The sequence below is a fragment of the Tursiops truncatus genome, chromosome 7 (assembly GCF_011762595.2).
Source record: "Tursiops truncatus isolate mTurTru1 chromosome 7, mTurTru1.mat.Y, whole genome shotgun sequence".
In the NCBI taxonomy this organism is placed as follows: Eukaryota; Metazoa; Chordata; class Mammalia; order Artiodactyla; family Delphinidae; genus Tursiops; species Tursiops truncatus.
In genome coordinates, this window is record NC_047040.1 from 8,190,690 (window position 1) to 8,202,162 (window position 11,473).

At 55.9% G+C, this 11,473-nt stretch overlaps 1 protein-coding gene across 2 annotated transcripts; it reads left to right on the plus strand.

Annotated features, from left to right (window-relative positions):
* The first annotated feature begins 394 nt into the window (after window positions 1-394).
* On the plus strand, window positions 395-11,035 carry NMUR1 (neuromedin U receptor 1). Of its 2 annotated transcripts, none has more exons than XM_073807126.1 (3): window positions 395-530; window positions 3,622-4,507; window positions 7,163-11,035. In XM_073807126.1, the coding sequence occupies exons 2-3, from the start codon at window positions 3,862-3,864 to the stop codon at window positions 7,570-7,572; spliced, it is 1,056 nt and encodes a 351-aa protein (XP_073663227.1). In that variant the 5' UTR covers window positions 395-530; window positions 3,622-3,861; the 3' UTR covers window positions 7,573-11,035. The 2 variants fall into 2 exon arrangements, with proteins under 2 accessions (XP_073663227.1, XP_033715444.1); XM_033859553.2 differs by lacking the exon at window positions 395-530 and adding an exon at window positions 565-1,687.
* The last annotated feature ends 438 nt before the right edge of the window (window positions 11,036-11,473 follow it).

The window sequence follows — 11,473 nt, forward strand, 5'->3', positions numbered from 1 at the left end:
TGCCAGCCCTGGGCTGAATCTTTGCAGTCCGCGTCTCACAGCGAGCACACAGTAGTGGTAAGGATGGTTACACGTCCTACAAGGCACAGAGGGGCTGAGTCTCTTCCCTCTACACAGCTCACAGCAGCCTTCCTGGGGCCTGGGGCTTTATACTTAACCCTTCCTGGTGCTTCTCACAGCGAGATTCTGGGGCCTGGGGCTCTCTGGAGGGTGTGTGTATCAAAAACGAGGATTTCTGGATCTCGCCCAGACTAAGTAAATCAAACCTTGGGAAGAGGCCCAGGAGCCAGCATTTCAGCCTGTGAGATCCACGCTTCTAAGCTCCCTAGCAAGTTCCTGATGAAATAACTTCAGCTAAGGAGCTGGTTGGAGGAGGCGGGCCAAGCGGGGAAGGTGCCCCCTGCTGGGCTGAACAAGTGCACAGTTTGGGGGAGAGGAGGAGGCCTCTTCCCTCTCTACAGTCTCCTCCCTCCTGTGGACCCCCTGCGGTAGGGAGAGAGGAGCAGGGGGAACATTTGAATGGCTGAGAGGTATTTGGGGTATTTGGGCTGGGAGAACATAGTGACAGGGGACCAGGAAGGCAAGTGGGGTGGGGAGGTACGAAACCAGACTAGACTTTGGTGTTCTTTTTCAGAAGGGAGTGGGGGGCCCTACAGAAGGTTTTCAAGAAGAGGAATGCCGCGGCTTCCCTGGTGGTGCAGTGGTTGAGAGTCTGCCTGCCGATGCAGGGGACATGGGCTCATGCCCCGGTCCGGGAAGATCCCACATGCCGCGGAGCGGCTGGGCCCGTGAGCCATGGCCGCTGAGCCTGCGCGTCCGGAGCCTGTGCTCCGCAGCGGGAGAGGCCACAACAGTGAGAGGCCCGCGTACAGGGGGAAAAAAAAAAAAAAAAGAAGAGGAATGCCATGGTTGGGGTTTCAGGAAGATGACTGGGCTGTGGGAGCCCAGACCAAAGGAAGAATGGAGGTTCCGGCAGCAGTCCTGTGGGGTGCTGAGTACTGGACCCAGGGGCTGGAGGACCCGAAGGGAGAGAGCGTTAAGGGAGAGGGCGTGGAGACTGCGATCCTGGGACTGAGATAGACGGGGAGGAATCCCATGTGAAGCCTAGGAGGCGGGGTGAGACCTTTAGGGGCTTGTTGACTTGGAGGGGCTGGTGGGACCTCCTTGGAGGTGCATTTGAAACGTGGGGCAGGAGGAGGTGGGATCTGGAGGGCCACCGTAATAAGGGATTAAGCTAAGAGTCAGCACGCTGGAGCGCAGGGACATGGTGTGAGACCCAGATCATTCGAACTTCATCTCTCTGAGGCTCAGTTTTCTCATCTGTAAAATGGGTTGTTGTGAGGGTTCTATGAGGTAAGGGTGTTCCTGGAAGCGCCCCATCAGACACTTGGAAACACAGTCGCTACGGTTTGGGTGGCTGCGGGGGGCCCCAGACGGGCGTGTCTGGGTTCAGCGGCCGGGTGGGCTGCAGGGGCACCACTGCCCCCTGTTGGCGGTCCTGGCCAGAGCGTCCCCGACCTCTGACAGGCGGGGCGACCCGGCGGGCTGCTAGTGCGCTGGCCGCCCTCAGTCTGCCCGTCGGCTCGCTTTGGCGCCGCGTCTGTCCGTCGATCGATCCGCGGACGCCCGCCCCACGCTCGGCGGGTGGGCTCTCGGCCCCTGGATCTCGCGGGGCGCAGACTGCATGGTAGGTGAACGGGATGCCGGCGTGGGCACGGGCGCGGCTGGAAGAGCGCGCGGGCAGGGTCTCCCCAGGGCTGTAGGGATCGGAGGGCGCGTCGGGACGCCCCCCTTCCCGGGGGACTCGCAGCCTTCTAGGGTATTTGTGTCTTTTTGTCGGCCACGCACGCCGCGGGGCTGGGGGCTCCGGTGCAGCGACCTTTCTCGGGGGAGTAAGGGAGTAAGGGAACCTCTCTCGAACCTGGGTTGGCGCCTGCGCATTCCCAGCTCATCTCCTCTGTCCCCGCCCGGCTCCCGCAACAGCCGGCGTAGGGAGTGCGGGTGCGGCGGGCGCGGGCGGAACGTTTGAGTGGATGAAGATGCCCCCCGATTCCAAAGTGCGGGGATTAGGGGTAAGAGAGGCAGGGAGGCTGGGGGAGGCTTCTGGGTGGAGGCTTCGGTGAGGAGAAAGATACTCAGGATTAAGAATACTTGGGATCTAGGAGAGAGACGGACCTGAAAAAGAAAGTCGAGTGGTAGGTGCGCAGGTACATGGGCCACGGGAGCCCCAACCCCCCATCTGAGGACAGGAAATGGAGCCGAAAAAAGAATCGAGGGAGAGGATCCAGGAGCCGAGCCTGAAAATCCGCAGTTGCTCCGAAGGGAGGGGAGGTGGTGGTGGCGGGCTTGGGGAATAGGCTCAGAAGGGCAGCTCCTGATCTTTCGCACCAAGACACATGCCCAGTGGAATCCCGTTCAACCCCTGCCCCATGTCCCTTAGACTGTCCTTCCCTTGCCAGGTGGGAAATAAGGATCATGTCACTATGCACCGAAGCTGAGCACCTGAAATGTGTCAGGCACACTCCTGAGAACTTTATTCTTTCATTTAATCTTCCCAGAAGCTATGAGGTAGGCTCTACTTACCCATTTTACAGGTGAGGAGACTGAGGCACAGTGAGGGCATGTCACAGAAGAGGATAGCAGAGCTAGCATTTGACCCCAGGCCAGTCTGTTTAGTTCCATGGCCTGGTTCCTTAACTACTATATCTGGTGGACTGGCAAAGAGATGGGAGCTGGAGAAAGGAGAGGGAACCCCAGAGCTGGCAGTGTCAAGGGTGTCAAATATTCCTACTTCAAACAGTTCAGGTGATAGAAAACAGAAACAAGGACCAACTTTTGGATCAGCACCATAGTTTTTGGCCTTTTCACTGCCTTGCTTGATCCCCACCGTGACTCAGTCCTCACAGTGAGTTGATGTAATCAGGCCCTTCTGTGCGTCAGGCAGGCCCTGTGTCAGGCAGGCCTTTCATGTCTTAAATTCCTGGATCCTTGTAATATGGGAACAGCCACAGAGAGATCACCATGCAAATAGTCCCACAGTTCGAAACTGGGGAGGCTGGATTTGAATCCAGGCAGCTGCTTCCAGAGACCTTGCTCTTAAAGACCATGTGATACTGTGCATTGTGCCCATTTTACAGATGCCCAAACTGAGTGTCTCTCCCAAAGTCCATGACTTGAAAGGGGAGAGACCCAAAGGGTGACTGCTGATGGCATAGCCCATGCTTGAGCGTCTCCATCACTGTTCAAAGGTTTCAGTAGATCGTGAAATTTAAAATTGAAGTCCCACTTTTTATCATTTTAAAGATATACTTGTTCTTGTTTTTTTTGGCCACACCGCGCGGCATGCGAGATCTTATTTCCCCAACCAGGGATTGAACCTGTGCCCCCTTCAGTGGAAGCACACGGTCTTAACCGCTGGACTGCCAGGGAAGTTCCTAAGATGTACATTTTTAAGATGAAATTGTGATGCATCTTACAATGGATGGCGGTGTTTTTCCTTCTCAGTGGCACACGATATATCGGCCTTCTTGGTGTTGATGGCATCTTTGGTTTGACGAATAACAACAGAACCAGATTCCCTGAGTGACTTTTCTGGGTGTCTCTCTCTCTTCTGTTCCACAGGCTCCTCTCTGCCTCAATTGCTCCACCCTCCCTGGAGACAGGTCCCTGGGTACAAGGACCCCGGTGCCCTGCAATGGCAGCAGGGCCCTGGGGCCCTTTGACCCCCAGGACTTGAACCTGACTGATGAGGAGCTCAGACTCAAGTACCTGGGGCCCCAGCAGACGGAGCTGTTCGTGCCCATCTGTGTCACGTACCTGTTGATCTTCGTGGTGGGCACCGTGGGCAACGCACTGACCTGCATGGTCATCCTGCGCCACAGGGCCATGCGCACGCCCACCAACTACTACCTCTTCAGCCTGGCCGTGTCGGACCTGCTGGTGCTGCTTCTAGGTCTGCCCCTGGAGCTCTACGAGATGTGGCGCAACTACCCTTTCCTGCTGGGCCCCGGTGGCTGCTACTTCCGCACGCTGCTCTTCGAGACTGTCTGCCTGGCCTCGGTGCTCAACGTCACTGCCCTGAGCATAGGGCGCTACGTGGCCGTGGTGCACCCACTGCACGTCAGGTCCGTAGTGACTCATGCCCACGTGCGCCGCGTGCTCGGGGCCATCTGGGGCCTCGCCCTGCTCTGCTCTCTGCCCAACACCAGCCTGCACGGCATTCGGCAGCTGGACGTGCCCTGCCGGGGCACGGTGCCCGACTCGGCCGTGTGCACCTTGGTCCACCAGAGAGCCCTCTACAACCTGGTCGTGCAGGTCACCGCGCTGCTCTTCTTCTGCCTGCCCATGGCCACCATCAGCGTGCTCTATCTGCTCATCGGGCTGCGGCTGCGGCGTGACCGGCTGCTGATCCGCAGGCAGGAGGCCAAGGGGAGGGCCAGGACTAGCAACGGCCGCAGGCTCCAGCTGCTGCAGGATAGGGGTCGGACACAGGTGACCAAGATGTTGTGTAAGTGTTGCTGCTGGGAAGAGGGGCGGAGCCAGGCACTGGGTATGGGGCTGGGGCTTCCAGGGGCCTGGGGGAAAGGGCCGAGTGTTTCGGTTTAGGGTGGAGGCTGAGTGTGAGGTGTGGAGTAACCCCCCCGCCCCCCACTCCCCCCGTGTGTGTGTGCATGCACTGCACGTGTGTATACTCTTCTAGATTACCCTTGAGAAAGTGACACTGGAAGTAAATGCTAATGGCTCATGGCGGGATCAGCTACATAATTTGTGGGGCCCAACGCAAAATGAAAATTCAGGGTCCCCTGTTAAAAAATCATTAAGAATGTCAAGACAGCAATAGTAGAGCAGCTGTCTTTTTTTAAATAATTAATTAATCAATTAATTAATTATATTTATTTTTGGCTGCATTGGGTCTTCATTGCTGCACACGGGCTTCCTCTAGTTGCGGCGAGCGGGGGCCACTCCTCGTTGTGGTGTGGGGGCTTCTCATTGCAGTGGCTTCTCTTGTTGCGGAACATGGCCTCAAGGCACGTGGGCTTCAGTAAGCTGCAGCACACGGGCTCAGTAGCTGTGGCTCTCGGGCTCTAGAGCGCGGCTCAAAAGTTGTGGCACACGGGCTTAGGTGCTCCATGGCATGTGGGATCTTCCCAGACCAGGGCTTGAACCCATGTCCCCTGCATTGGCAGGCGGATTCTTAACCACTGTGCCACCAGGGAAATCCCAGAGCTGCCGTCTTGAAGGTTTAAAGGTCAGGGCTCTGTGCAAACGCACAGGTGGCACCCATGAAGCCAGCCCTTGTTCATGGAACCAACCACAGACAGGGCAGAGGCGTGCAGCTAGGCTCCAGGATAACAGAGCTGTTCATGGGCTCTGGACCCTCCAGGTCTCTCATCTTTGCTCCCAAATATGTTTTGGTTCTGTCCTTCCCTAAGTAGCCTGGGAGGCAGGACCACGGGCACAGAGTTCCCCTTTCCTGAGGAGCTAACTGTCCTCTTCCCTTAGTGGCTATGGAAAATCCCAGGGAAGGATTCTGATTGGTGGGCTTGGGTCATGGCCTGCCACCGGGCCAGAGTGGCAGGATGCTGAGGTAAGCAGCCCCCACAGACCCACATGGGGATCCGGGGGGAGCAAAGTTCCCAAAAGAAGGGGAACAGGGTGCTGGAAAGGCAAGATAGTGAATTTCCTGCACACCATGTCTGTGGTTCCCTGGGGACCAGAGGAAGGATCATGATCTAAAAGAGGTGGTTGGAGGCATGTTTGTGAGGGTCTGTGCACAGAACACAGGAGAATCAGGGCAGAAGTGTGGATTGGGGCCGACCAGGGCACGCCCAGCTGGCTTGAGGCTCTGGAGCTTACTGTGGCCTAGGCCTGGTGCTTTTTCAAAAACAGTGGCCCTGGGGAAACCAGGCAAACTGATGCTAAGCCAGTCATTGATTCCCTCCCCATCCTGCCCTGTCCCACAGAGCCTGACTCAGGTAGGTGGGGTGAGCCAGGGCAGGACAGGGCTGGTGAGACCTTGGTCAAAGCCATGGGATTATGGCCAGCTAACTGGGAACTGCCCCATTCCCAGAGAGAGACTCACTCCTCTCCCCCCACCAGAACAGTGTCCCAGAGCCTATGGTCACTTGTACAGCCCCCTAAGATGGGACTGACCTGGAGCTCTGTGCTTGCCTCCTGCACTACAGACCACCTGCCTGGGTCTGCCTCTGCTGCCTTCTACTGCCCTGCCTACCCGGGCTGAGTCTGCTCATCTGAGATGGCTCTCGCGCTGGGAAAGTGGGGTGTTTCCTTAAGGCTGCCTTGCTTGCTGGCCTGGGGCTCTGGCTTTCTTCTCTCCCTCCTGCTCCTGTCTTGTCTTTCTGAGGGCCTACTGTGCATCAGGCTGTGTGCTGGGGATGTAAGCAATGTTCTGATTGAAATCCGGGATTAAGAGGAAAACCACGCTGGAATGTAAGGGGGAAGACACTGCAGGGGAAGGATTGTGAGCTGGAGATGCAAACATGAGAAACAAGAAACAAAAATCAACACAGACCTGATAGCAAAGACCCAGGGAGGGTAGGGTGAAAACCAGGGCTGGAGGGAAGCTCTGGAGAAAGAGTGAAGGATTGGCTGGCCTGGCCTGCCTTTTACTGGGGCTTGGGGTGGGGCTGTCGAGGAAAGGGGAGATAATGCAGGGCAGGATATTCAGGGGCACCCAGGAGAGCTGGGGGCTGGGGCTGGGAAGGCTTATAGGGCCAAGACAGGCAAGTGCGTGGTGGCGGGGGGTGTTTGTCTCGCTCTCCCTGTAGCTCCCTGGCTACTGCTGTCTGACCACGGGCCTCATCCTCCTGTTCCTTTCTGCTTATGCATAAGCGGGCGTGGCCCCTGAGTGGCACCCAGAGTGGGCCTTAGCCGCACTGTGTCACGCTGGGGCTCAGCATACACAGCTGTCACTTAGGTCCAGTTCCACGGTGAGAGAATCGGACCAGGCCAGTTTGGCCCGGGTGTCCACACCGGGTCCAGGGCGCACGCCCACTGCCCCGTCGGTGACAGTGGCGAGAGCAGCCTCTCCTATAGGGGTGTGGCCAGGACAGGCAAACTTCCAGAAACTTCCAGATGGACAGTGGGTGTGGGTGGCTGGTGAGAGGGGAGAGGAGAGAACAGGCTCCCTTTCTGCCCACAGTTGCCCTGGTCGTGGTGTTTGGGATCTGCTGGGCCCCGTTCCACATCGACCGCCTCATGTGGAGCCTCGTGTCCCACTGGACCGAGGGCCTGCACCTGGCCTTCCAGTACGTGCACGTTGTCTCCGGCGTCTTCTTCTACTTCAGCTCGGCCGCCAACCCTGTGCTCTACAGCCTCATGTCCAGCCGCTTCCAGGACACCTTCCGGGAGGCCCTGTGCCTGGGGAACCGGTGCCGCCGCCACAGATCCCGCCGCAGCTCTCACAGCCTCAGCAGGGTGACCACGGGCAGCACCCTGTATGACATGGGCTCCCCCCGCAGCAGGGCCCAGCCCCTGGCTGAGAATGATGGCCCAGAGGGGTGGCAAGAGACGGACCCCTCCCGAGAGGAGCCTCAGGCAGCTTCACCCTGAGGGGCCAGAGGGCCACGCCCAGCTTTGGGGACCACACCTGCCTCCTCTGCAGCATGTCTTTGTGGCCTGTCCCCCTTCGTGCCCCGTCCCCACTTCAGCCTAGAAACCCTGACCAGCACCTCAGTGATCCTGCCCCACCCATGGCTCAGGACTGTAAGGTTGCTGTCTGTCCTCCAGACTCTCAGGTCCCCAGTTCCAGCCCTTCCCCTGGAAGGGGAACATCGTGGTCGGATAACTGCGCACCGCAAGACTCTATCTGGGGAGATAGAGTCTCCCCAGCCCGTTTCTGACGTGTTTCCGTGGCGCCCTTCCTTTCCTTCCCGTTTCTTGCAGAGCTTCTGCAAGATCTGGCCCATTCTGTCCCTCTCTAGCTCTTGGCCTGCACCTGGGATTCTGACCCGACCCCCTCCCTGGCCCCCAGTCGGCTTGTTTTTCTCTGGGAGCTCCACCCGGTGGAGCCACTAGGCGGCAGGTGTGTCAGGGATCCAGGAGACCTGACTCCGGTCTCAGCTGAGCCACCGGTCACCTGGTCCCGGCATCAAGCGAACTGCCTCGCCTTACAAGCCTTGGGCCCTGCTTGCAAAATGAAAGGGGCCATGACATTCTAGAGTGCCGCGCTTTGGCACTTTAGCTGTGGTTTTGTGCGCGTGCCTAAGTCCCTGCTTGTAACAGATCCCTCAGATTAGCAAGTCGGAAATTACTCTTTACATCCTCACTAACCCCCAGCCCTTACTCCCTCCCTGACCTCTACAAGCCTCCCACCCCACCCCCTCGAGAGCCACTCAGGGAACATGCTTTGCTTGTCCTAGAGCAAGTGAGGCTTGGCACCGGCCAAGGGACTGTGTGTGAGCAGAGGCCCGTGCCTGCCTCTGTTTTCACCTCCTCACAGGTTGGCTTGGGGGCCTGAGGTGAGCAGAGAATTGGGCCTGACTGGCCAGAGAATCTCTGGGGGCGAGAGACATGGGCCAACCAAGGGCAACGAGTGACTCCGCGAGAACTGCTTGGGACTCAGTGAGGTGAGAAGAGAGACACGTGAGTCCTGAAACGAAGCTCCATCCCGAGTCCCTGTGGGTAACTGGGTGCTCAGTCAGGACCCAGTTAATGGCCAGAACTTGTCCTGCTGCAGCCCCTGACCTGTCCTCCTCCTAAGAGGGGACTGCAGCAGAAGGAGCCCTGGCCTCCTTTGCGGGGAGCTGCAGGACACCCAGGGTGCTACAGGTTCTCCCTGCAGACTCTCCACAGCTCAGGCCCCAGGTCCCCTGACTGCAAAGTGGAGAAGATTGTACAAAAGTGTCCTGGAGTTTTTGAAATTCAGTTGTAAAAATAATACATACTCATTTTAGAAAAATTGGAAAGTACAAATGAGCAAAAATGAAAACAATTTAAAATAATTAAAACCCACCCTTGCTAGGGGATGGGGGAGGGGGAAATAGAGAGTTGTTTAATGGGTACAGAGTTTCAGCTTTTTAAGATGAAAAAGTTCTGGAGATTGGCGGCAAAACAATGTGAATATGCTTGAACAATATTGAATTGTACACCTAAATGGTTAAGATTTAAATTTTATATGTATTTTACTACAGTTTTTTTTAAAGAAAGGGTTAAGTCTAAAGGAAAAGAAAAAATTAAAAAGCCACCCATAGCTTTACTTTCCAGGGTAACCACCACATATAAGACAGGATGGGGGGATCTGAGAAAGGAGCTTGTGAAAAGAGGCTGTGCAGAGCTACGAGTGCCCAATGGCACCTCTGAAATGAGCTCCCAGGCGGCCTTGGGGTGTCGTCGGGGGAAGCAGCTGAGGCCAGACTTCAGGCTGGAGCCTGCTGTTGTCCCCAAAGACAAACTGGACTCCCCAGGGCCTCTCTTAAGTGACAGAGACGACATGCTCCTGAGGCTCTGGTCAGTATTTATGAAGGGGCTACTATGGGCAGAGAAGCAGCGGGCAGGTTGGGGAAGCGGGGGATGTGAGTTATCAGAAGGCCTGGGCTCTGTAAATTTGATGTCTCTCAGATGTCTCCACGGCATGTCAGTGGATAGGTCCCACTTGTCATGAGTCACTGGTTACCATGGAAAGTGGAAGCAGCAGCAGTGGGCTCAGCCCTGGAGAAGAAAGGATGGAGGTGGAAAGGCCAGCCAGCAAGATCCCACTCTGTCCTGGAAGCAGCATCCCCTGCAGCTCGCTCTTCTGCACTGGTCAGGGGGGCAGCAGCATTCCTGAGTGCTCAGTGCTACTCCCGGGACAGGAGTCCTGGCTCGTCTGGGACTCGGGTCACCTCCCGTCCTAGCTCTGGCTGCAGTCACACAGATGTCTCCTCCTCCCATGTTCGAGAGTTTGGGCCCGCTCTACTTCCCGTCTACTCCACTCCTGCCATTACCCTGGGCGAAGCTGAAGTCCCCGTGGATGGCCCGCCGCTGCCCTGGTATCAGCTCCTGATCTCTCCTGCAGCTCTGGAGGCTCTCCTCCACCGTGGCCTTTTGGCCCCTTGGTAACATCCTGACTCCCAGAACCTCTGGGCGTTTATCCATTTCTGGAAGTGTGAGCTCTTTGACCATGATTGCCTCCTTCCTGCTCTGCTGCTTTATAAATGATACATTTATTCTTTAACCTCATCTAACCTTCCCAGTTCTCGACCACTCTGCTTTCTCCCCATCCATCAGCTTCCTCTCATCTTCACTTCCTTTCTGATGGGTCCTAGATCCCACGGTCCATCACACACAACCCTCTCTGCCAGTATTTCTGTAGGGCCAAGGGGAACATACTGGGATCACCCTTTCCTTCTCAGAAAAAAGGCTTATTTTCTTTGGGAACTCACCAAGATGAGTCTCATCAACAAACAAAGCTGCATTTGCCCACCCTTCCTTCTGTGAAGTACCTGCTCAGGAAATATAAAGTGTGCAACACTTCACATCTATTCTTACATAGTCAGATGGCGTTTCCAAATCAATCCTGACACATGGGAGCCCATCTCATTTTGTACACTTCTTGGTGTCTCCCTTTTCCCCATCCTTGTCTTCTAGTGGGTCCACCGAGTCTTCTTTGTTCCATGTCTTCCCTGTAGAGAGGAGTTGCCTTTTTGGAGGGCTTCCTAGTATTTGCACTCCCTTCCCATTGAGGGGGATCCCTGTGTGTGTGACTCGGTTTGAGACCAAGCCCAGGCTCCTACCACAGAAGCTGAAAGGGCTCTGGACACCGCATCACTGACACCACTGTGTGACCCAGGACTTGCACTCAGGCAGCTGGATGGTCTGACCTGGGACTTCCACTGGGAGTGATACTAAGACCCATGACAACAGGGGCAGACATGTCCAGGGCAGCAGTGCTAACAGCAGCATCCCATGCAGGCTGCTCCCGGGGCCCCTGCTGCCCAGCCCGCCTTGGCTTCTGCCCATTTTCTCTGCCGGTTTTTCAGCCTTCTTGTTGTTCTGAGCTACTAAGAGCCTTTCAATAAATTCCTTTTTTGCTTAAGTTGGCCAGAGTTGTTTGCTGCTGTTTGCAACCCAGAACCTTAACAGATCCATCTACCACTGCTGTGAAGGTTACACATTCTGCTTGTTCTACTAGTGGTTGTCTTTACATATTTCTAAGATGAACAGATATTATCATTGTTTTGAAACCCCAAACTACGGTCTGTAATACTTAATCATTCTCCTCTCTCACTCTGTTTTTAAAACTTTTTTTAAGAGGCAAGAACGATGAGGACGCACTTAAGGAATTTGATCCTAGAAACACATTTACATTTTTCTAACAGTCTAATCCTCTTCAGCACAAGAACTTTCGTATGCTTCTTCTGACAAAGCAGTAGGGTAAAAGGTGGTGAGCAGGGACTCGAGTCAGGCTGCCTGGGTTCAAATCCTGACTCAAAAGTCAGACTGGCCTTAGGCCAAAGTCAGACTGGACTGAAAG

What these genes read in the sequence shown, in the direction of transcription:
- NMUR1 (XM_033859553.2), top strand. An exon ending in ACAGGTGACCAAGATGTTGT is followed by an intron (nt 4,508 to 7,162) that starts GTAAGTGTTGCT and finishes TTCTGCCCACAG; the next exon opens with TTGCCCTGGTCGTGGTGTTT.